This window comes from Talpa occidentalis, unplaced genomic scaffold (assembly GCF_014898055.3).
Source record: "Talpa occidentalis isolate TD23 unplaced genomic scaffold, MPIMG_talOcc4v2.1 talOcc4.7, whole genome shotgun sequence".
Taxonomy (NCBI): Eukaryota; Metazoa; Chordata; class Mammalia; order Eulipotyphla; family Talpidae; genus Talpa; species Talpa occidentalis.
In genome coordinates, this window is record NW_023605083.1 from 121,691,328 (window position 1) to 121,710,971 (window position 19,644).

General features: G+C 54.9%; 3 protein-coding genes across 12 annotated transcripts in view; 1 reads left to right on the forward strand and 2 right to left on the reverse strand.

Annotated features, from left to right (window-relative positions):
• HDAC5 (histone deacetylase 5) overlaps positions 1 to 516 on the reverse strand; it is an 82,445-nt gene extending 81,929 nt beyond the window's left edge. The window contains exon 1 of the mRNA XM_037491752.2: positions 491 to 516. The gene's annotated coding sequence lies outside the window, so the exon portion shown is untranslated. The remainder of the gene's footprint in view (positions 1 to 490) is intronic.
• On the forward strand, positions 19 to 4,442 carry TMUB2 (transmembrane and ubiquitin like domain containing 2). Of its 3 annotated transcripts, none has more exons than XM_037491780.2 (3): positions 19 to 129; positions 2,347 to 2,913; positions 3,190 to 4,442. In XM_037491780.2, exons 2-3 carry the CDS (start codon positions 2,372 to 2,374, stop codon positions 3,554 to 3,556), a joined length of 909 nt encoding a protein of 302 aa, XP_037347677.1. In that variant the 5' UTR covers positions 19 to 129; positions 2,347 to 2,371; the 3' UTR covers positions 3,557 to 4,442. The 3 variants fall into 3 exon arrangements, with proteins under 3 accessions (XP_037347677.1, XP_037347676.1, XP_037347675.1); XM_037491779.2 differs by lacking the exon at positions 19 to 129 and adding an exon at positions 140 to 183; XM_037491778.2 differs by lacking the exon at positions 19 to 129 and adding an exon at positions 276 to 800.
• An 81-nt stretch (positions 4,443 to 4,523) lies between these two features.
• ATXN7L3 (ataxin 7 like 3) lies at positions 4,524 to 12,200 on the reverse strand. Of its 8 annotated transcripts, none has more exons than XM_037491774.1 (13): positions 11,814 to 12,200; positions 10,348 to 10,458; positions 9,917 to 10,049; positions 9,552 to 9,723; positions 9,270 to 9,367; positions 9,052 to 9,074; positions 8,676 to 8,721; positions 8,446 to 8,474; positions 8,080 to 8,148; positions 7,775 to 7,818; positions 7,494 to 7,565; positions 7,246 to 7,403; positions 4,524 to 7,162 (listed from the first exon to the last, which is right to left on the reverse strand). In XM_037491774.1, the coding sequence occupies exons 2-13, from the start codon at positions 10,396 to 10,398 to the stop codon at positions 7,014 to 7,016; spliced, it is 1,044 nt and encodes a 347-aa protein (XP_037347671.1). In that variant the 5' UTR covers positions 10,399 to 10,458; positions 11,814 to 12,200; the 3' UTR covers positions 4,524 to 7,013. The 8 variants fall into 8 exon arrangements, with proteins under 8 accessions (XP_037347671.1, XP_037347666.1, XP_037347669.1 ...); XM_037491769.1 differs by having other exon boundaries at positions 8,446 to 8,531; XM_037491772.1 differs by having other exon boundaries at positions 8,676 to 8,742.
• Positions 12,201 to 19,644: the final 7,444 nt, after the last annotated feature.

The following is a 19,644-nucleotide window of genomic DNA, read 5'->3' on the forward strand; positions in this document are numbered from 1 at the left end:
GTCATCAGTGCAAGGCGCGGAGGCGGGACTTCCTCTCTCTGGTTCTAACAGCTTCCGGGAGAAGCCGGAAGAGACCGGACCCTGGACAGAATCAGGGCTAGCAGCCCCTCCCCCGACCCCTACAGAAAGGTGAGTCCATGGGCCGCCCTGGCGAAGTGAAAACACTTAGTCTGGCCGTTTCAGGTGAGGACCTCCTTCCCTATCCAGGCACAGTACCGATCCAACCCCCTTTGGTTTCCCATGACTCTTCGCGTACTCAAGCCCCGCCCCCAACCCCCAGCCCCGCCCCGAAGTTTGAGGGGTGTGGATGGTTTGTGACCCCTCACTCGACTCCCTTACGGCCTGAGAGCTGGCCTGTGTACGGCGGCCGGAACCAGCCAGCCTTTCAGCTCGGTGGGCCCATGGACCCCACTCCAGCGCCGTGGGAATAGGACCGCCCAAACGCGGAGCCTTCGCCTCAAATCAGGCAGGGTCGGGGACCCTTCCTTACCGTGCAGTTAGGGTCCCTCAAAGGCTGAAGAGAGAGCAAAGGCCTCTGAGGCGGGAGACCTGAGGGCCTGCCTGGCACCTGTCCACGAAAGTTCCCTGTGTCTTTGCCTGTCTTTTGCGCCTGTATTCGTTGCAGTTTCCTCTTCTGTACATCTAGTTTAATAACATTAACCTTTTTACCATGAGGGTTAGTTGTGGGAGTGATAAATAACTGCTATCATTAATTTATTGAACAATTGCAATGTGCCAGGCATTGTGCTAAGTATTTTTGCCTCCATGATTCCCCGTCATCTTCAAAACAACCTTATGAGGTAGGTACTATTTTTAACCCCGTTTTATTGATGAAAAAGCGAAGGCTGAGAAAGTTGTCCGAGGTTAAAAAGCCAGTAAGACTCAAGAATAGGATTGTAATTAGTTTTTGTTTTTGTTTTCCTAACTCCAGGGGCCATGTACTAAATAAGGATATGGAAACTGTCTAGATGTTATGTTCCACAAATATTCTTTGAGCAACTACTATGGCATTATGCTGGTCACGATGATTAGTACAGAGAGAAGTTACACGTGATCTTTGTCTTCCAGAAATCTAGTAGAGAGAGATGGACAGCTAGATGGGTATAGTGAAGTTTTTTAGCTACTGTGAGAATAGTGTAGAAGTAGCCATCATCAGACTGAAATTGCCCAGGGACTGCTTGAAAGCAGCAGATTATCCAAGGGAAAGAATAGGTACTATGAAGAGCAACCCGAGATCCTGCCTGCCTTTTTAAGAAACTATAGAGGGAGAATATAAACAGCACGGGGAGAGAGGTTGAGATATGGAGCTGTTTATTTCCAAATAGGTTCTACTCAGGTAGTGGTTTTTGCAGTTGTAAGCCTGTGGTGACCCAGGAGGATGGTGTTTCTGTTGTCTGTTCTGTGTGGCTCCGAGATTGTCCGAAGACTCTGGGAGCAGACATACATTATGTCTGCTGCATAGTGTCTGCTGAGGCTCCTACAGAGTTGTTCCTTTGTGGTGGTCTAACTACTTTAGAAGATCAATTTTCTTTTTTTTTTTTTTAAGATTTTTTATTTATTTATACAAGCACTGGGTACAGTCAGAAGCGCGGGAGGGTGAGAGAATTCACCAGAGCCAGAGCGGGGAGCAGAGCAGGCAGAAGGATGGAAGTACACTGCTGGGGGGAGCAGCGGGCGGCAGGAGAGGTCTGCACGCCATGTGGGACCCTCGCCTGGTGGCCGGGGATCGAACCGGCATTGCAGAGGCTGCAGGCAGCTTCGCAACCCAGCACTCAACCGCTGCGCCACTGCGGGGGCCCGAAGATCAATTTTCTTTGGCTCTTAACATCTGGGCCTAGGTCTATGACCATGAATCCATGAATGAGAGAGGATTCAAATGAGACAATCTGGAAAGGGTGACTGCCCCCACAATAATATATTCTAGGCTTTTTTGTCTTTTGGAGGCTGTTCAGAGAAGCATATTTGTTTGATCGAACGATAGAAATCCTGGAGAAACTGAGGGCTCAAAGAAGCAAATGTTTTTCCCCGCCCACCAAAACCAGCAACAAATAGTAGCAGCAGCAGCAAGAAGACTAGGAGGTTTTCCTGATGATCTATGCTCATTGGGGGGCTGGAATGTGAGAGAAGAATGATGTAGAACCTGAAGGCTAGTGTTTCACAATAGAGGCAGAGAGTAAGTCCTTACCTTTATCTTGGGGATCCAGAATTAGGAAGGTTTGTTCCCCCTTCTGTGGGGCACTGCACTCCGTCTTATGTCCGGACTGGGCCAGTTAGGATCTAAAGAAACTAGAAACCTGGTCGCATAACCAGAGGCCCTGCTGATGCTATCCTCCTTTGTTCCTGCAGCGTGGATCCAGTCAGCAGCCAGGCCATGGAGCTCTCTGATGTCACCCTCATTGAGGGTGTGGGTAATGAGGTGACTGTGGTAGCAGGTGTGGTGGTGCTGATTCTAGCCTTGGTCCTAGCGTGGCTTTCTACCTACGTAGCAGACAGCAGTAGCAACCAGCTCCTGGGCACTATTGTGTCAGCAGGCGACACATCCGTCCTCCACCTGGGGCATGTGGACCATCTGGTGGCGGGCCAAGGCACCCCAGAGCCAACCGAACACCCCCATCCATCAGAGGGTAATGATGAGAAGGCTGAAGAGGCTGGCGAAGGTGGGGGAGACACCACAGGGGAGCCTGGAGCTGGGGGTGGTGTGGAACCCAGCCTTGAGCATCTGCTTGACATCCAAGGCCTGACCAAAAGACAAGCAGGCCCAGACGGCAGCAGTCCAGCGGCCCCCCTGAGAGCTGAGGATAGCGCCTGCCTCCCTGCCAGCCCGGGCCTCATCAATGTGCGGCTCAAATTCCTCAATGACACTGAGGAGCTGGCTGTGGCCAGGCCAGAGGATACTGTGGGTGCCCTGAAGAGGTAAGTAAGCTGGAAAATGGGAGGCTGCTAATACCCCAGACCCCTGAGACCTTGGTTGCCTCTGAGGAAGCTGGGAGAGACAAGTTCAGGAGCAGCAGGGAAGTGTCAGGTCCTGTCCCTCCCTGGGGGGAGTGTGGGGGGTGCGTGTGGGGGGGCTGTCTTCCTTACAAACCCACCCTTCGGTTTTCTTCTGTTGCCCTGCTTTGTTGATTCAGGCTTGTTTGCCGTCTCATTCCTTGCCTTCTGTCTTTCCTTCTATCTCCTTCATCCTTGCAGTAAATACTTCCCTGGACAAGAGAGCCAGATGAAACTCATCTACCAGGGCCGCCTGCTGCAAGACCCAGCCCGCACCCTGCGTTCTCTGAACATTACCAACAACTGTGTGATTCACTGCCACCGCTCACCCCCAGGCTCAGCTGTTCCAGGCCCCTCAGCCTCCCTGGCCCCGTCCTCAGCCACTGAGCCACCCAGCCTTGGCGTCAGTGTGGGCAGCCTCATGGTGCCCGTGTTTGTGGTGCTGTTGGGTGTGGTCTGGTACTTCCGTATCAATTACCGCCAGTTCTTCACAGCACCTGCCACTGTCTCCCTGGTGGGGGTCACTGTCTTCTTCAGCTTCCTAGTATTTGGGATGTATGGACGATAAGAACATAGGGAGAAAATGAAAGGCATGGTCTTCCTCCTCTGTGGCCTCCCCCCTTTCCTGGCCAGAGCTGGGCCTAAGGGCCTGGGAGGGAAGGGTGGAAAGGCTGTGGGGTTCCTCCTCTATAGGACACAGGAGGCAGGTGTGGGCCTCCCCTCATGTCCACATGAGGATACAGACAGCCCCTCTGTGCAAGCACAACTCAGGTAGAAATGAGGATGTCATCTTCCTTCACTTTTGGGGTCCTGAGGTTCAGAAATGAGCTGACAGCCCAGCTCAGCAGGGAACCTGGGATCTGAGGGTTCCCTCCCGGCTGTGGCCCTAGCTCTCCCCATTGTCCGCATGTCTGTGCCTCAGCACCCAGGGCCACCCGCCAGGGCAGCTCAGCATGGCCCCGGCATACCTCCGTAGGGAGCCCGGAGTATCTTTGGAATCCTTAGTGGAGTCTCCCATCTTTTGAGACTAAAATCACACAGGAACGAAGACTGCGTTAGCTTTCCATGTAGGCACCGAGCTGCCTCTCCCTTCTCCCTCCGCCCCTGTAGCAGGAATAGGGTGTCCTCCATGTTCTGGACAGTTTCCAGTGTTCTTTTTTTCAAAGCACTTTGCTTGTATTTTCTTTTTTTTAAGAGTCCTTTCTAGAACTCAGTCAGGAAGGGGATTGGGGGCACAAAGCCAAGCCCCCAGCATTGGGAGAGGCTGGGCCACAGCTGCTGCTACTCTAGGCCTAAGGCTGTAAGCAAGAGACAGCTCTGGCCCTCGGCCAGTGTCCTACCCTTCCCAGCTCCAAGGACGAGTTCTGGGTATACAGGCTGGGTCCCGGGCCCTGTCTCTGGGGCTCTCGGATGGAGGGTTGGTGTCTGTAACTGAATAAAGTTCCATTTTGTGGCTGTGGAGCCTCCTGTGACATTTAAGAGAATGGCTTTGCTCTGCCCCCAGCGCCATGGTAATGAGGGTGGGTAGGCCGGGCTACCAACAGGAGATGCAGTTTATTTACACCAGCAGCCATGGGGGCAGGGGAAATACACAGCGTTTACAAAGTTAGCTACCTGTACAGGATGGATTACATATGCAAAAATAAAAATCTCAAGACCACAGGACAGCGTGAGCCCCACCCCCCTCCCCCAATGACCCCAGCATGCGGTAATGCCAGGCGGGTGGCCCCTGGGCATGCGGGGGGGAGTGATGCATGGAAGGAAAAGCCACCGGCCATGGAAATTAGTACAGAACCCCCCCAGACACACTCAGACACATGATAGGATACAGGGTGGACGACACCTAGCCGGGGTGGGAAGGATGGGAATTGAAACCCACACAGCCTGCTGTTAGAGGGAGGGGAGTGGGGAGCTCCTAGCCCCTGTTCAACTACATGGTAGGGGGGCACACTCTCCCTGGAAGGAAGGGGGTTTGCTCCCTCAGGGTTCCTGCTGGACCAAGCCCATCTCTTACCCAGCCTGGGCAGGGGGCTCTGTCCTGAGGGCGGGCCAAGGAACAATGGGGAAATTGATGTGGACAAACCAGTTCCCAAACTACTTCCCACTTCTCCCTCCTCCAACCAGAAGGGGGAAAGGGAGAGGCCAGAGGGGAGAGGGTACGTTAGGGCCTGAGCTGCAGCTGCCTCTCAGAAGGGAGAGTGGCCCTCAGCCTTCCTCCCTTCACCTTCAGCCTACTCCCAAGGCTTCATCCGGGAGCAGACTGGAGGCTTGCTGAGATCCTCCTTCCCCTCTGGCTTCCCCTCAGCGGGAGAAGGCTGTGGAGGGTCAAGAACAGAGGAGCCCAGGCTCCAGGATTTATTCTAACTCCTGCCATTGCTTCGCTCTTTAAAAAATAATCACAATTCTTGGGTTAAAAACCAATTTGTAACTAGGCATCCAGCCACAATCAGAACTACCCCAGGGGCAGATGGGGGTTCCAGACAGGGCATTTCCGCCCTCTCTCTTGTTCCCTTAACCCTCTAGGGTCCCTAACCCAAATCAGTCCAACCAGTCCTGGGTACTAGCTACCCAAATGTGGGATGGCTCCTCGGAGGAGGGTAGGGGACATGTCCAGCAAGTGCCAGAGAACATGGCTCAGGGTCAACGCCGTCCCTGTGTCTGTCAGCTCTGCTCCCAGCCCAGACTGCAGTCCTCCGGCTCAGCTCCTGGGAGCGATGGTGCCCGCACGGAGGTGGAACGGTACATCTCTTGAGGATGTAGGTCAGGAAAGCGGGCACACTGGCATGACAGTCCCACAGAGGGGCAATGCCTAGGTATGACACCCCTTCCCCCTCCACTGACGACCCAGAGCAGAGACAACCCTCTCTTCCCACCCCACTCCTAGCAAAGGGGGAGAGGTACAAGATCAGGATTTCCTCAGCGCCCCAAACCACAAGTACAGAATAAATAACTTAAAAGCGGCTAAGGGAGGGGAAATGGCAGGCTTCGAAGGCAGGAGCTTGGAGAGAGGAACTGAAGCTGGTCAAGGTGAGGGGTGGGGGGGGGGTTGGTGGCAAGCAGCAGTTGGGAACTTGGGCTGCCCCTGTAGGGCAATGGGGCAGGGTAGGCAGGAGGAACATGGGGCCACCCCAGGAGGGTGAGGCTGGGCCCCTTCCTGGGGCAGGGAATGAGGTAAGAAAACATTTCAAATAAAGCAGCACCGTTCCCTCTCACCTTGGGGCCCCACTCCTCACCAGCCCTGGGTCAGGGAGGAAAGGTAGGGGGGAGTCATTTTGACACACAGCTCCCTCTTCCTACCCTCCCCGTGCCCATTCCTTGAAGCTGTAGAGGCTGGAGGCCCTTTCCTGGCACCCAACAACAAAAGGACAGCTCCTGCTGCCAAGGAGGCCCATGGGGACTGAGGGGAAAGGGCTGCCCCTGTGAGGGGCAGGGAAGGTGGCGGCAGTTCCGGACGCCTACCTCGGCAGACAGCTCGCTGTGCCTGCCTACCCCTGGGATTGGGGGCACTCGACAGGATTCTGCACGCACACAGGACACGCCCAGCCCTGCCCCCCCAGCTCCAAGCACCGACCCATTCACATTGCTGAGGGCAGCTGGGGGAGGCCCCCTCCAGGCTCAGCTTCCAACCCACAGCTTCCTGGGTAGCCATAATGCTCCTCGGCAGGGCTTAGTCCAGTTCCTGGGGTGGGGGGCAGGCAGTGCCCTGGCACTGTGCCCAGGTCAGGCCCCTGGCCTAACTGGACATCCAGTAACTCACAGAATAAATAGGAAAACTGCCTCCCCACCAAACTTATGTCCAAGGCATAATATGTCCAGGTCTGAGTCCTGCATGCCGAGGGGTCGTGCTCCATTGCAGAGGACCCTGACACCCCCCAGGGGCACATAATTGGATCCTCTGCCTGCCTGGCTCACCAAGCTGCCCAAGCCCAAACCCCCAGCAGCCGTCCATGTGCCAGGTTCTGCCACCTGGGTGGGGGTTGGGAGAGAGGGCTCTGCACAGCCAAAGGCTATCCCTTGCACCCAAGTCAGTTGATGTCATCGTAGATGCTGGGCGTTGGGGGTGCCGGTGGCTTTGGCTTCTTCTTCTTATTGGAGCCCAGGCCGGAAGCAGTCCCTACCAGGCTCAGATGGGATTTCTTTTTCTTGGTTTTCCGTGACTCGGAGCTGTTGGTACCTAAGGAAAAGAGAGGAATGAAGGTGGGGCTGTGGTAAGAGAATACCGGTGTGCCCAGCCCCATGCTCAGCTGTGTCACCTACCTAGACCCCATCCCTGATTCTCACTCGTCTTGGAGGAGCCTGAATCAGAGGGTGAGAGGTCAGAGGAGCCGTCCCACTGAAGCCGGCTGATCAGGGCCTGGCTGTCAGTCATGTCAAAACTGTCATTATCCAGAGAACTCTCGACTTCTGGAAGGACGCTGGAAAGGGGACGAGCCAAAGGAGGGTTTTCCGGGAATCACCATTCTAACCTCCCACAACCTACCGCCCCTCTTCAGAGGATCACTTACGCTGAGGGTCCGAGGAAGTAAATCCGCACAGCTCGCCGCTGCTCATCTGTGTGCTGGGGGCAGCGCAGGGACCTAGTAGGGAGAGAGGAATCAGACCATGACAAGGTAGGGAGGGTCTGAGGAATTCAGGTGAAGCCCCGCCCCCTCAGGAGAGGTGGGAGGGATGGACAGTCAGGGAAAGGAGGGAATCCTATTGCTCCAGTCCAGGGGTACTCCCAACCCATGCTCAGGGTGAGTGTGCAGGAGGGCCCCCTGGCCCCTCTTCTAGATTCTGAGCTCACCTTGTGCACATCTTCTTGGTGTGTTCAGAGATCACCCCACATTGCTAGAAAAGGAATATAAGCTGAAAGGAGGGATGGAGGGGGCCTACTCTAAACTCTAGACCATTCTCTTCCCTACAATGCCAGATTGCCCAAGTAGAAATGGCCCCCAAGTGTCCAGGTCCCAGACTACTACTGGCCCAAAAACCTAATTCCAGAGAGTGAGTGCTGACTGCTGTCACCAGTCTCCTCCACCAGGGCCCTGACCACTGATTGTGGCTCTGGCCCACTCCCAAAGGGACCCTCCCCACCCTGGGGTCCCTCACCGTGGTGAGCAGGCTACGCAGCTCCTCCGGCCCCAGGGTCTCATAGCTGATCCCAGTTGAGTTGTTATACTGGGGAAGAACCAGAGTACAGGTTAGAGAAGAGGCAGTCAGTGAGGGGGAGCAGAGAACCCCTTCTCATCCCTTCCCAGCTGAGGTTTTAGGATGGCCCAACAGTTTTCCAGTGATTCCTTCCATCCCAAATGCATGTGGGTGAGGAACTGGGACCCAGAAAAAGCAAATACAGAAGACCTAAATACCCCACCCACCTAAATGCCCCAGCTGTGGCATTTTGATCTCCACTTGTCCAAATCCCACCCAATTCACAAGGAAAATGGAGAGATCATAAGAGGGGCAGCCACTACTCACCTTAAAAGGATCCGAATTGCTAAGTTCCCCTGAAGAAGAAAAAAGAAGGGGAAGGGTGTTTGATGCAGAGGTACAGACAGAGAACCCTGAAAATAACCAGAGAGGAAGTGGGGGTGACAGAAGGATCACAGGCCCTCCCTCAATACCCCTCTCCCCCAGACCCCCCACCTCTGCCCTCCAGCAATAGTCCCAGGAGCCATAATCATTCCTGCTGCTCCAGCCCCACTTACCGTTTTTGTGTTTTAAAGACTTGGATCTTCGAGGGGAATTGGGGTTCTGGAATGGGAGATACCATAGCTTTGGGGAAAGGGTAACGATAAGGGGGAGCCGAGAGCCCAGGGAAGGAAAAAAGATTTGACAAAGAAACATCCTCAAATTGCTCCTTTTCTTCCCCACTAAGAGGCCTGGCAACCCATATACCCTCCTCCCCAATGCCCCAAGGCCTCTCTACTGCCCCTCCTGCCCACCATAGACACTCTCACCCTGAAACCCAGAGAAGCACCCAATGACCTCAGACTTGAGTCAAGATACCCACGGACTCCCTGCCCAAAGGGGAGGGTATCTGTCCTTCACCCACATTTCCCTCATGCTTGCCCCAGCTCTCACCTTGTCTGATTTTCTCTTCTTGGCTGTGGTAGGACAAAAGGACAAAGGGCAGGGTCACTTTTAAGTTCCTAATCTAAGGATGTCTAAAGAAAAGTACAAAGCTATACACTCCCATCACCCCCTTGTTCAGGATCACAACTCGGGGCCTTTATACCTACAATTCCTACTTGCCCGCCTCACCCCACCGCCCCCCAAATTTCCCCAGGCCCCGCAAACACCTTTCTTCTCCGAGCCATAGGACCAGTCGTTGTCATTGATGTCATCGTTGTCCTCTTGGTCACTCTCAGACTTGTTCATATTGTTGCTATTGGCAATCCTGCCAAGGGCGGGGAAGAGAAAGGGTCAAGACTGCGACCTCTCTCTGCCTCCAACTTCAGAGTAGAGTGGAGCTTCTGTGGCGAAGCGTGACCCTCCCTCCATTTCCCACCAATGCACCCAGGGAACTATACGGGCTACAAATGGCGAGCAGCTCTGGCTCTTGCAGGGGGAGAAACCCTCACCGGCGGTTGGCGATCCGGCTGCTGTTGCGACCCATTCCCAGGCACTTCTCCAGATGGGGAGCGAAGCGAGAGGCGGCAATGCTGCGGCTGCAATTGGGGCAAACACACTCCTTGCTCTTCCACTGGTTGAAAACCTGTCCAAAGATGTCCAACCCCGGCTGGTCCACGATCTCTGGGGACAGGAGAGGCGTGGCGATCAGGGCAGGTGCAGGACCTCACCTCTTGTTCCCACCCATGACCTCTTCAAACCCCTGCCTAAGCTCACAGGAGCTCTAGGCTGCACATCTGGTGCATTTTCCAGAGAAGGAAACTCCAAGTACTCCCAGAGCAGGGCTAGACAGCGCTCCTTCGACCCAGAGGCTCACCAAAATCCTTCATGCTATCAGGGTCCGTGTCGTCCAGGAAGAAGTAGCCACACTTGACAGCCCGATGTACCTCAAAGCAGAATCCCAAACAAGAATCCTCGACCAGGTCCGCGTATATCTCCTGAGCGATGGCCTGGGCCCCAGGGGAGAACACCCACGGTCACGAGAGTGACAGCCCCCTGGACTGAGAGCAACTCTCACCAAACAAATCGCCTGCCAAATCGCCCTGGCCAAAAATAATGCTTTCTTTGCCATTTTCCCCATCTTGACTTCGAGTTCTTTCTTCTTCTGGATCTTGGGTCTTTTCAGCTGGCTATTCCCTTTAAGGAACAAGGCTGACTACCCAAATTCCTCTTAGACGTGGATGCCAGATATAGCGACGTAGAGACATCAAGAAAAAGAACTAGAGGCACATGTGGGGGAGCCCTCACCTCTAGTTTGCTGTTATCCAGGCCAGACAAAGACATTTCCTCCATTTTCATTTGTAAACTCTTGTGGAGACGGCGCTCTGACTGCTCATAGCACAGCGGGCGGCAACACGGCTGCACACATGGGGGTGGGGGTGTTGGTGTGAGTCCAAGGCACCTCTGACGGCTGCCACCTCCCCTCCGCACCTCGCTGCCCAGAGCTTAATCCTGGCATCAGGATATACCTCTCCCCAGGGCCCAGGCTCACTAAGCCTGGATGTGCTTCCAGGGCCTGAAATCTAATGGGGGCCTAGTCCTTTCAGGGCCTCAACTCAGGCCCTGCACTCCACTGCCAATCAGAATCTAGGTCCATAGGAGGCAGCAGCTCACCCCAAGTCCCCAAAACTCAAACCCCTCTTTGATACCCATGGTGCAATGCAGCAGGGGGAGGAGAAGGAACTCCAAGGCCTCAAAGCAAACCCACAGGGTGTGGCAAAGAAACTGCACAGGCTCCTAAATACACCCCCTCCCCTTCCCGAGGCTCTCCTTAGAGTCACCTCTGCTTTCAGCCAGGATGTCCACTTGGGGGGGTACTGCTACCAGAAGTAAGAATGGCCCTAGGACCCTACAACCTTCACCCCATTCTGTCTTCCCTTGAAATAAGCCTGCCACTACAAGGGGAGAGCAGTGTCTACAGAAACATAGAGCTTGGGGACATTTCCAGCCACCAGGAGCAAGAGGGGGTACAGCTTGGTGGGGTGGCATGCCAGGAGTGGGCACTCCCCTTACCTGTTCTTCTTTTAGATAACCACCCTCCCTCCCTCAGGACCAGCCCGGAAGTCTCTCCAAGAGCCCCAAAGTCCAAGAATCCCCACCAAAGGATTCAGAAACGGCGCCCACAGTCCGGGGCCCCTCTGAACGGTGGGTACGAGTTTAAGGAGCTGCTGGCCTAGAGTGGGGTGGGGACTGACAAATGAGCCAGGGGCACTGGGGAGGCTAAGAGGCCGGGCCTCGGCTCTTCCCCCGTCCCTGCGGCACTGCTGCTGCATCATACCGACTGGGGGGAGGAGAGCCGAGCAGCCGGAGGCCGGCGCCGGTCCGGGACAGACCGACCCCTAGAGAGTGGGCAGAGCGGGACGCGTCCCGGTCCCTCTCCGTCCCCGCCCGCCGGCAGCCCGGGCCGGCCGGGAGAGGAGTCCCGGAGGGTGTCTCTATTGTCCCGGGGGCTGGGGCCTGGCTCCCTAACAAAGGCCCCGCGCCCCCTCCCCGGCCGGCCCTGCCCCGCCCAGGGGGGACCCAGACAGGGGGAGAGAAGGGGGCCCGGGCCAGGTCGGGAAGCCGGGGGAAGCCGGGCGTTTCCGCGTCGGCCCGGGGGGAGGGGAAGGGGCGCTGACCCAGACCTGGGGGGGAGGGGGCCCAAGCCCCGCCTCGGGCCCCGCCCCCCGCCCCCCGCAGGCCCCTCCCCCTCCCCGTCTCCGTCCCATACTCACCCCGCCCGGGGGGCCGCGCCGGGGCCCGGCGGCCTCTCAGGGCCGCGTCCTCCGGCGGCGGCGGCGGCGGCGGCTGCTCCGGAGCCCCATGTCCGTCGGTCCGTCCTCGCCTCTCCCCGGGGCCCAGGGCCCGGGGCCGGGGGGTCGGGCCGCCCCCCCGCCTCGCCGCCTCACCGGGCGGCCATGGCCCCTTCCCCTCCCTTCTCGTCCCGTCGCCGCCTCCTCCTCCTCACCTCACCCCGCCCGCGCGCAGTCCGCGCGCCGTCCGCGCGCCCCTCCCCCCGCCCCCCACTCCAGCCCGCCTCTCCCGGGCGGGGGGTGCGGCGCGAGCCCGGAGCGCGCGCGCGTGCCGCGACCGGAGGATGGATGGATGGAGCGAGCGAGAACGCGAGCGTGCGCGCGCGCGCCCCTCTCCCCCTCCCTCCGCGCGGGCGCGAGGCCAGGCGCGAACGCGCTCCAACCTCCTCCTCTTCCTCCTCCCGCCCCTCCTCAACACCCCGCCCCCGCCCTCCCTTCCTCTTCCTTCTTTCGCTTTCGCGCGCCCAGCGACTGCTCGCGCCTGCTAGAAGGGCCCGAGCGCGTGCATCTGCCCCGCGGCCGCAGCTCGGCAGCATTTGCTCCAGGGGGCGGGGACCGGGCGGGGAGGAGGGGCGCCACGCCGCCGTCCAAAGTACCGGCGGACGGGGACGGGGGCGGGGAGATGGGCGGGGCCTTCGGGAGTCACCTCGGCCAATCTCCGTCTCCCCTCGGCCCGGCCGGCCCAATAGGACGGCGGTGGGTGGGGCGCCGTTCAAGGTGAGGTGCGCGGTGCGCAGGGGGCGGAGACCTTGTGCCGTCCCGGCCGGCTCCGGGGCGGGGGCAGCGGGTGGCGTCGAAAGAGAGCGCCGGCTCCCGGCCGAGCCTGGGTCGCCTTCCGGCCCAGGCTCCCCCGCCCTTCCCTCGGGGCTCCCGACTCTTTTCCCCCCACCGCACACACTTTCAACCCAACCCCTCCACCCCGGAGGTTACCCCGAAGCGTGCAGCCACTTCTGTGAAGAGGCCAAGAGTTGAAGTGGGGCGCAGTTGGCACCTCTGGCTAGAAAAGCCATGAAGCCGAAGGGGCCGGTCCGAACGTCCGTTTCCCGTTTCTGGGCGAGTCTTAGCCCGCTCCAGGCCATTGACTCAACAAACGCCGGAATGAGGGTCCCCCGCTGAAGGCGGAGGCTGAGCTGCGCCCTTCGGAGCGGAGCACCCTCCCCGCCCTCATCTTAATTTAGATCCTACACCTGCTCGCCTTTCCTGCTTCCGGAACCCACCACCTCTCAGCCTGTCTGCACTGACCAGACCCTTGCCCCTAGCCGATGCTACTCCCCTGGGTGTGCCCAAATTCGCAAGCTCTCGCAGTCCCGCTTTACCTCCTGGAGGAAAGGGCCTAGATGCCTACACTGAAGCCTCTGTCTCGGGGGACTCTGTCTGGAGTCCTGGGCATGTGGCAGCCCCCCTCCCTCAGGGGATAAAATTAAAGGGGAAAGTCTTTTTTTTTTTAATTTATTTATTTATGCATACAAGAGCTGGGGTACAGGCCAGAGGTGCGGGGGGCGGGGAGGTGAGAGGATTCACCAGAGACAGAGTGGGGAACAGAACAGGCAGAATGACTGAAATACACTGCTGAGGGGAGCAGTGGGCGAGACAGGAGAGGTCTGCTGTGCCATGTGGGTTGCTCCCTGTCCAGCGAGGGATGGAACTCTTGCTGCGGAGGCTGGGGATTGCCTTTTAGTGCGGTGCTTAACCCTAAAGGGGAAAGTCTTACGTCACTTATTTTGGTGCTATCGTTGGCACTTGAGTCCTCAGCAAACACTGAGGTGATAATCCAAGACCAGAGTCACCTCTGAATTTAAATCTGTAGATTTAACAAATGGAGCTTGGTCAAATCAATGTTGCCTCAGTTTCCTTTGCTGTCAACAGTTGTAATAAGAATACCTATTATTAGGTTGTTGGGAAGATTGACAAGTCAGTGCATGTGAAAACTTAACTCCGTGGAGATGTTTGATAAATCTTACTACCGTGCTCTGTAAAATTCTTAGAGATCATGGGTACAAAAAAAAAATTGAAACTAAGACAGTTGGAGGCCCACAGCTTGGGCCTCCCTGGTGGTGCAAAGGGTTAAGTCTCAGCACTATGAAGCTATATGCAGCTATCCGCAGCCACTGCAGTAGGATTTCGATTCCCCAGCCAAGGAGCTACCCACATGGCAAAGCAGACCTCTCCTGTCTCCCCCGCTGCTCCCCTCAGCAGTGTATTTCAGTAGATCTGCCTGTTCTGCTCCCCACTCTGTCTCTGGTGAATCCTCTCACCCTCCCGGCACCTCTGGCCTACACCCCAGCTCATGTATGCATAAATAAATCTTTTTTTTAAAAATTCACTTATGGGGTAGACAGACTATAGGAAAAGAATTGCCAAGTAATATGAAAAAGACAAGGGACAGGGCCTCCCTGGTGGCTCAAGGGGTTAAGACGCAACCTATGAAGCTGTCCACAGCCTCTGAAGCATGAGATCGATGCCCTCCGCAGCTGGCCAGGGAGCAACCCACATGGTGCAGTAGACCTCTCCTTACTCACCCGCTGCTCCCCTCAACAGTGTACTTCAGTCAATCTGCCTGTTCTGTTTCCCACTCTGTCTCTGGTGAATCCTCTCACCCCCACACCTCTGGCCTGTACCCCAGCTCTTGTATGCATAAATAAATAAATCCTTAAAAAAGACGAGGGAGAAGTGCAGAGGGGACAAAAGATGGCCAGGAGGGCTCCAGTGATGTAAGGAAAGATTTCTTGTAGTGGGAGATGGACTAGGTCAAGAAAGGCTGGGAAGGCACTGGACATCTGAGACAGCAAACTTTCAGATCATGGAGCAGTCTGGAAACTAGTTATAACATAGCAACGGGTAAGGACGCAGCAGGAGGTAAGCAGGTCAGAACATAGGGAATTACTGATGTGCTGAGGAGTTTGTGGGCTTTAACCTTAGAGGCTATGAGAAGTAAATATGGGGAGTCATTTGAAAAGACTTGCCTTTTAAGTCAATCACTCTGGAGTGCGGCGTTTGGATAATACCTAGGAGAAGGGTTTTTAGTATTAATTGAGGTGAATGGAGTAAACGAAAGAGGCTCTGAAAACACCTTTAACCAAACTGGTACCTTTGAGAATATGTGAGGATTCACAATGGCAAGTTCGATCTGGGATATGTTAGACTTCCTGTGGGTATAGTTGTGGAAACTCTCAGAAGTTGGTTTAACTTGGGTCCCGAGCAAGGGACTGAGGAACCAGGCTTTTAAGAACGTCCACAGTGTGAATTCAGAATTCTCCACGCTGGTGATACTGATCTGTTTCTTAGTCTCTAAATATGCCCAGTACATCCTGCTCTGAGGAATTTACATATGCCCAAGAAGCCTTCCTGTCGCCTCCCTGTTTACCTTAATCCTTCCTTATTCCCCCACCCATGGCCATCCTCACACCAAACTCCTTTACAACCGGGTTATACTGTTCATTTGGCACTTGGTCTGCGCTGCTCTGTGGTCATGACCACTTTGGGCACATGCCCAATCTCCACAGTTAGCACCAGTCAATAAACAGTAAGGACTGTGCTCCTCCAGGCTCTGGGTGAGGCCCTGGGGTTATAGCAATGATCTACAGAGACACACAGACCCTGTCCTAGCAGAGTATACAGCCCGGCAAAGCCTGATGTGAAAGAAATAAGACTGACTGGGCCTCCCTGGTGGCTCAAGGGGTTAAGCACAGCACTGTGAAGATATCCACAGCCTCTGCAGCATGAGCTACCCACATGGCGCAGCAGACCTCTCCTGGCTTCCCTGCTGCTCCACTCAACAGTGTATTTCAGTCATTCTACCTGTTCTGCTCCCCACGCTGTCTCTGGTGAATCCTCTCACACACCCCCCCCCCGCACATCTGGCCTGTGCCCCAGTTCTTGTATGCATAAATAAATAAATCTTTAAAAAAATAAAAAATAAATAAAGACTGAATATGAAGGCATACAGGTTGCTGAAGAAACAAATGACTTAGAGATATTTTCATCAGTGGAGTTAGGGAAGAACTCTTCCTCCCTACATCCTGCCTCCGCCCCCCAATAGTGTCACCTTGAGTTCATTAGGCAGAGAGGTGAAGAGAAACATTCTAGGGAGAGGGCATGGCTATGTGTACATACATACACAAGGCAAAGGGGTATGTGTTTTGAGACATGGATGGCTGGTGTAGTTGGAGCAGAGACCAGCAGGGGATCACCCGGGGCCTTGTGGGGCATACTTACTCATTCACCATGATTTTTTTGAGTGTCAGATGGATGCTGGGCAGTTTTAGAGGATGGGAATTCTGTAACGAGTCAGCGGGTCAACTTCTACAGAGGGAGATAGACAATAAACAAGTAAACAGATGTATAAATATGGAAATATAGGAGAGAGAATGCTCTCGAAATGGTGGTCAGGAAGGGCCTGTCTGTGAAGTGATAGTTGAGCTGAGGCCTGAGGGATGAGAAAAACAGCTATGTGAAGTGTTGGAGGGATAGCATTTTGGCAAAGAGGACAAGTGCAAAGACCCTGTGGTAGACACGTTTGAACAAATGGGCGATCACTTGGCTGGATTAGGAAGAGTGGGATGAGAGGAGGTGGAAGTGAAATGCCGAACAGCGTTAGGCCGTGGTAAGAGACGCTAAGTTAAGTACAGAAGTAATTAGATTTGTCTTGAAAAGACAACTTTTTGACTGCTGTGTACAGAATTGACTGTAGGGGACAAGAGCACAAGTAGGAAGATGTGTTTTAGGTCTTTGCAGAAGTTGAGCATCATGGAAGCATTAAACAGGATGTGGGGGCAGGAGTGGAGAGGATAGACAGATTTCAGAGAGATACAAGAAGTGGAATGGACAGGTCATGGCCACTGAATGAAGGTGTAGCTGAAAGAAGAGGATTCAAAGCTGATGCCCCGGATTCTGGGCTGAATAACTAGATGATTGGTGGTTATTTTGCATCTTGAGGTATAATGTGTCGGCAAGCTCTCTCAGAGGATATACAGGCGTCTGCAGAGGGCTGTAGCTTGGAAGAGCGGTCGCTGTAGATACCACCTTTTGGAATGGTTTTGGGTAATATGGAGGTTCATAGAGCAAGAAGGGTAGAATTAAGGCTCTAATACCAGCAGATCTAATACTTAGATGGCAAGAGAGACAATGAACATGTTGGGGACTTTAAAGTCACCTGGAAGGAACCATTGAGTGGGAGGTGAGGAAATGGGAGACCATAGGGGAACAATGAGGTTTTCAGAAGGTTGGCCAAGGAGAGCAATGTGACAGCAAGAGAAAATTCTGACAGGTCTGGATCTTCGGCCCTTAGTAGTCCAGGAAGCCAGGCAAGGCCTATGCAGGGAAGGCTGTCTTCCTTGACCACACAGAGCTAGTCATCTCGGCCCAGCCACGTTTCCTATCTGTAGTCTGGGTGGAGCTGAGAAAGTTGTTTCTAACCCTGGTTCACACTTAGGGTTAAAATTGCAAGGGTTACCCCAACTGTCTGGAGCAAACCCTACCTTAACAGTTCAAGAACCCCCAATTTCCCAGGCAAGAAATATATTTGTTCTTCAAGTTCAGAGTCTAGTGATCTGATAACCCAAGGTAAGCAAACTAAGAAAGTGCAAGAATAGTAGCACAAAACAATATGAATGTAGGTTACTGATGGAACCTTCAGGAAGGTTCTAGAAAGGGGTAAAACAGCTGGCTTTCTACATTGAACCTGTGGGGCCACCCCTGCCCTCAACCTTCATTGATTCCAGTGACCAGACAGTAGGCAAACCTTTGTTTTTCATTTTATTGTACAAAAAAAGGGGAAACAAAAACTTCCACAGTTGGCCTTAAGCTTAGGCAGACACCTCTAAGCCACTCCCTCCCACCTCCCATGATACAAATTCAAGTTGCTGTTGTTGAAACCTACAAAAACACTCCTTAAATATTAGAAAAAAAAAGGGGGGGAGTGGGGGCCCTCCCACCCCAGCCATCCCATCCCAGTGCCAAAATGCACTCAGAGTGACCTCTTACAGCACCAACACCCCCACTCCCACAGCCCAGTTTGTACTGTAAGAATTTTTCAATTTTCAAAACAGGAAAAAAAAAAAGTGCCCCAAAGTTGCTTTCAAATGAAAACACATTCCACTAAAACACAACAGTGCAGGGGCATTCAAACAGGGAGATGGGGTTCTTTGCAGGGGACCTGGGGAATAGAAGCTATGAGCCCCTGTACCTAATTCCAGGATCAGGACAAAGGAAGGGGAGTGGGAGCAGGGAGTGTACCTCCCCAGCTCCCCCACCCCCAGCACCATGTCCAAGGCAAGTTGTCTGCCTCCCTTTGGGAGCAGGGACCCACCGTTCCCACCCCACTTCCAAGGCAGTTCCCACTCTTCCCCACCCCATGGCTTTCATTCAGAGGAGGAAGGTGGAAAAGCACAAAACCCTATTAAATAGGTCACTGACATGATTGGGGGGGGGGGGAGAAGGCCAAAATTTAATTATGAACAAAAATGTTAAATCCAGAGAAACAAGGTGGTTTGGCTTCTTATGAGTCTAGGAACCAGGGTTCCAAAAATTTGGGGATGGATGGAAAGGGTTAGAGGGACAGCTGCAAAAGCAGCTTTTGCAGACCTCTTCCCCAGCTGTGGGTTTAGGAGTGGGGAAGGGAGCAGACCTGAGAAATCAAAGGAAAGAGGGACGGGAGGTAAGGAGGAAAGGCAGGAGAGGTGTAGGGTAAGAGCTTCCACCACATTTCTTGAAGCCCAGGTTGCGCTTAGGGTGGCCAGGCGTGCCTGGGATGAGCTGCGAGGCATTGCCGACCAAGTAAGAGCTTTCGGGTTCACCCTGTCTGTCCCCTCCCCACCATCCTGCCGGACACGGCAGACCAGCAGCAGCTCACAGTCATGTGGCCCTGGCAGAGGGAAGCCGGGATAGGAAGCAGTGAGTGGCTTCAGTACACCCCCCAAAACCAGATATTAGGCAAAGCAGAGGATGCAGAGAAAGGGGCCACCCCAGCCTGTTCCCACCAGGACCAGTGTTTCCCTGGTCCACCAACCCCTTTACAGATTCAGACTGAGGTGGGTGCCCCCTTCTCTCTCTCACACACTCACACACATACATCCACAGGTGCACCCATGTTATGTACAGGACACACGCACACACGCACACACACACATACACTTGTCCATATGCATCAAGACCGTTTTAAAAAAGTCCCAGACCTACCCCCTAAACCCTCCCTCTCCCAGAAATGACAACAGAGACGGCAGCCGAGATCGGTAGGAAACGTCTCCTTGACAGCTCAGAGCTTAAAAAAAAAATATATATACACATATATAAAAAACACTTCTGCCCCCTCCCCCCAGGAGTGGGTCCAGGCAGCTCCTCCCTGCAGGGGGCAGGGGAGAGGGCTGTGGGGCAGCGCCCATTCTCTCACAGGCACCCGCCCTCCTCTCCCCACCTCTTCCCTGCCTCCAGTTCCAATGCAGGGGTCCAGGCAGCAAGCCCCTCTGGGGAGGGTCCTTTCCCCCCCGCCACGTTCCACCCACCCAGGGGCTGGGCTGCAGGTGTGCAGGGCCTCACTAAACTCTTTGGGACCTCCCCACCCCACTCCTAGGTCCATTGTCCACGCCGGAGCCACAAGTGCAGAAGAGGGGTCGGCTGGGCCAGTCCAGTGGTGGCTCAGGCTGCCAGTTGTACCCCCCAGAGGCCCCCCAGAGCTGAAGTCTCTGAGGCTGCAGAGTCCCGGCCTGGGTTCCTCCAGCCCCTCCCCCCACCATATGTTGTTTAAAAAAAGAAAAGA

What these genes read in the sequence shown, in the direction of transcription:
- ATXN7L3 (XM_037491769.1), bottom strand. Translation starts at nt 10,398, where the DNA reads ATGAAAATGGAGGAAATGTCTTTGTCTGGCCTGGATAACAGCAAACTA. An exon ending in TGATAGCATGAAGGATTTTG is followed by an intron (nt 9,724 to 9,916) that starts GTGAGCCTCTGG and finishes TCCTGTCCCCAG; the next exon opens with AGATCGTGGACCAGCCGGGG. An exon ending in AGAAGAGAAAATCAGACAAG is followed by an intron (nt 8,722 to 9,051) that starts GTGAGAGCTGGG and finishes CTCCCATTCCAG; the next exon opens with AACCCCAATTCCCCTCGAAG.
- TMUB2 (XM_037491778.2), top strand. Translation starts at nt 766, where the DNA reads ATGATTCCCCGTCATCTTCAAAACAACCTTATGAG. An exon ending in CTTCAAAACAACCTTATGAG is followed by an intron (nt 801 to 2,346) that starts GTAGGTACTATT and finishes TTGTTCCTGCAG; the next exon opens with CGTGGATCCAGTCAGCAGCC. An exon ending in ACTGTGGGTGCCCTGAAGAG is followed by an intron (nt 2,914 to 3,189) that starts GTAAGTAAGCTG and finishes TCATCCTTGCAG; the next exon opens with TAAATACTTCCCTGGACAAG.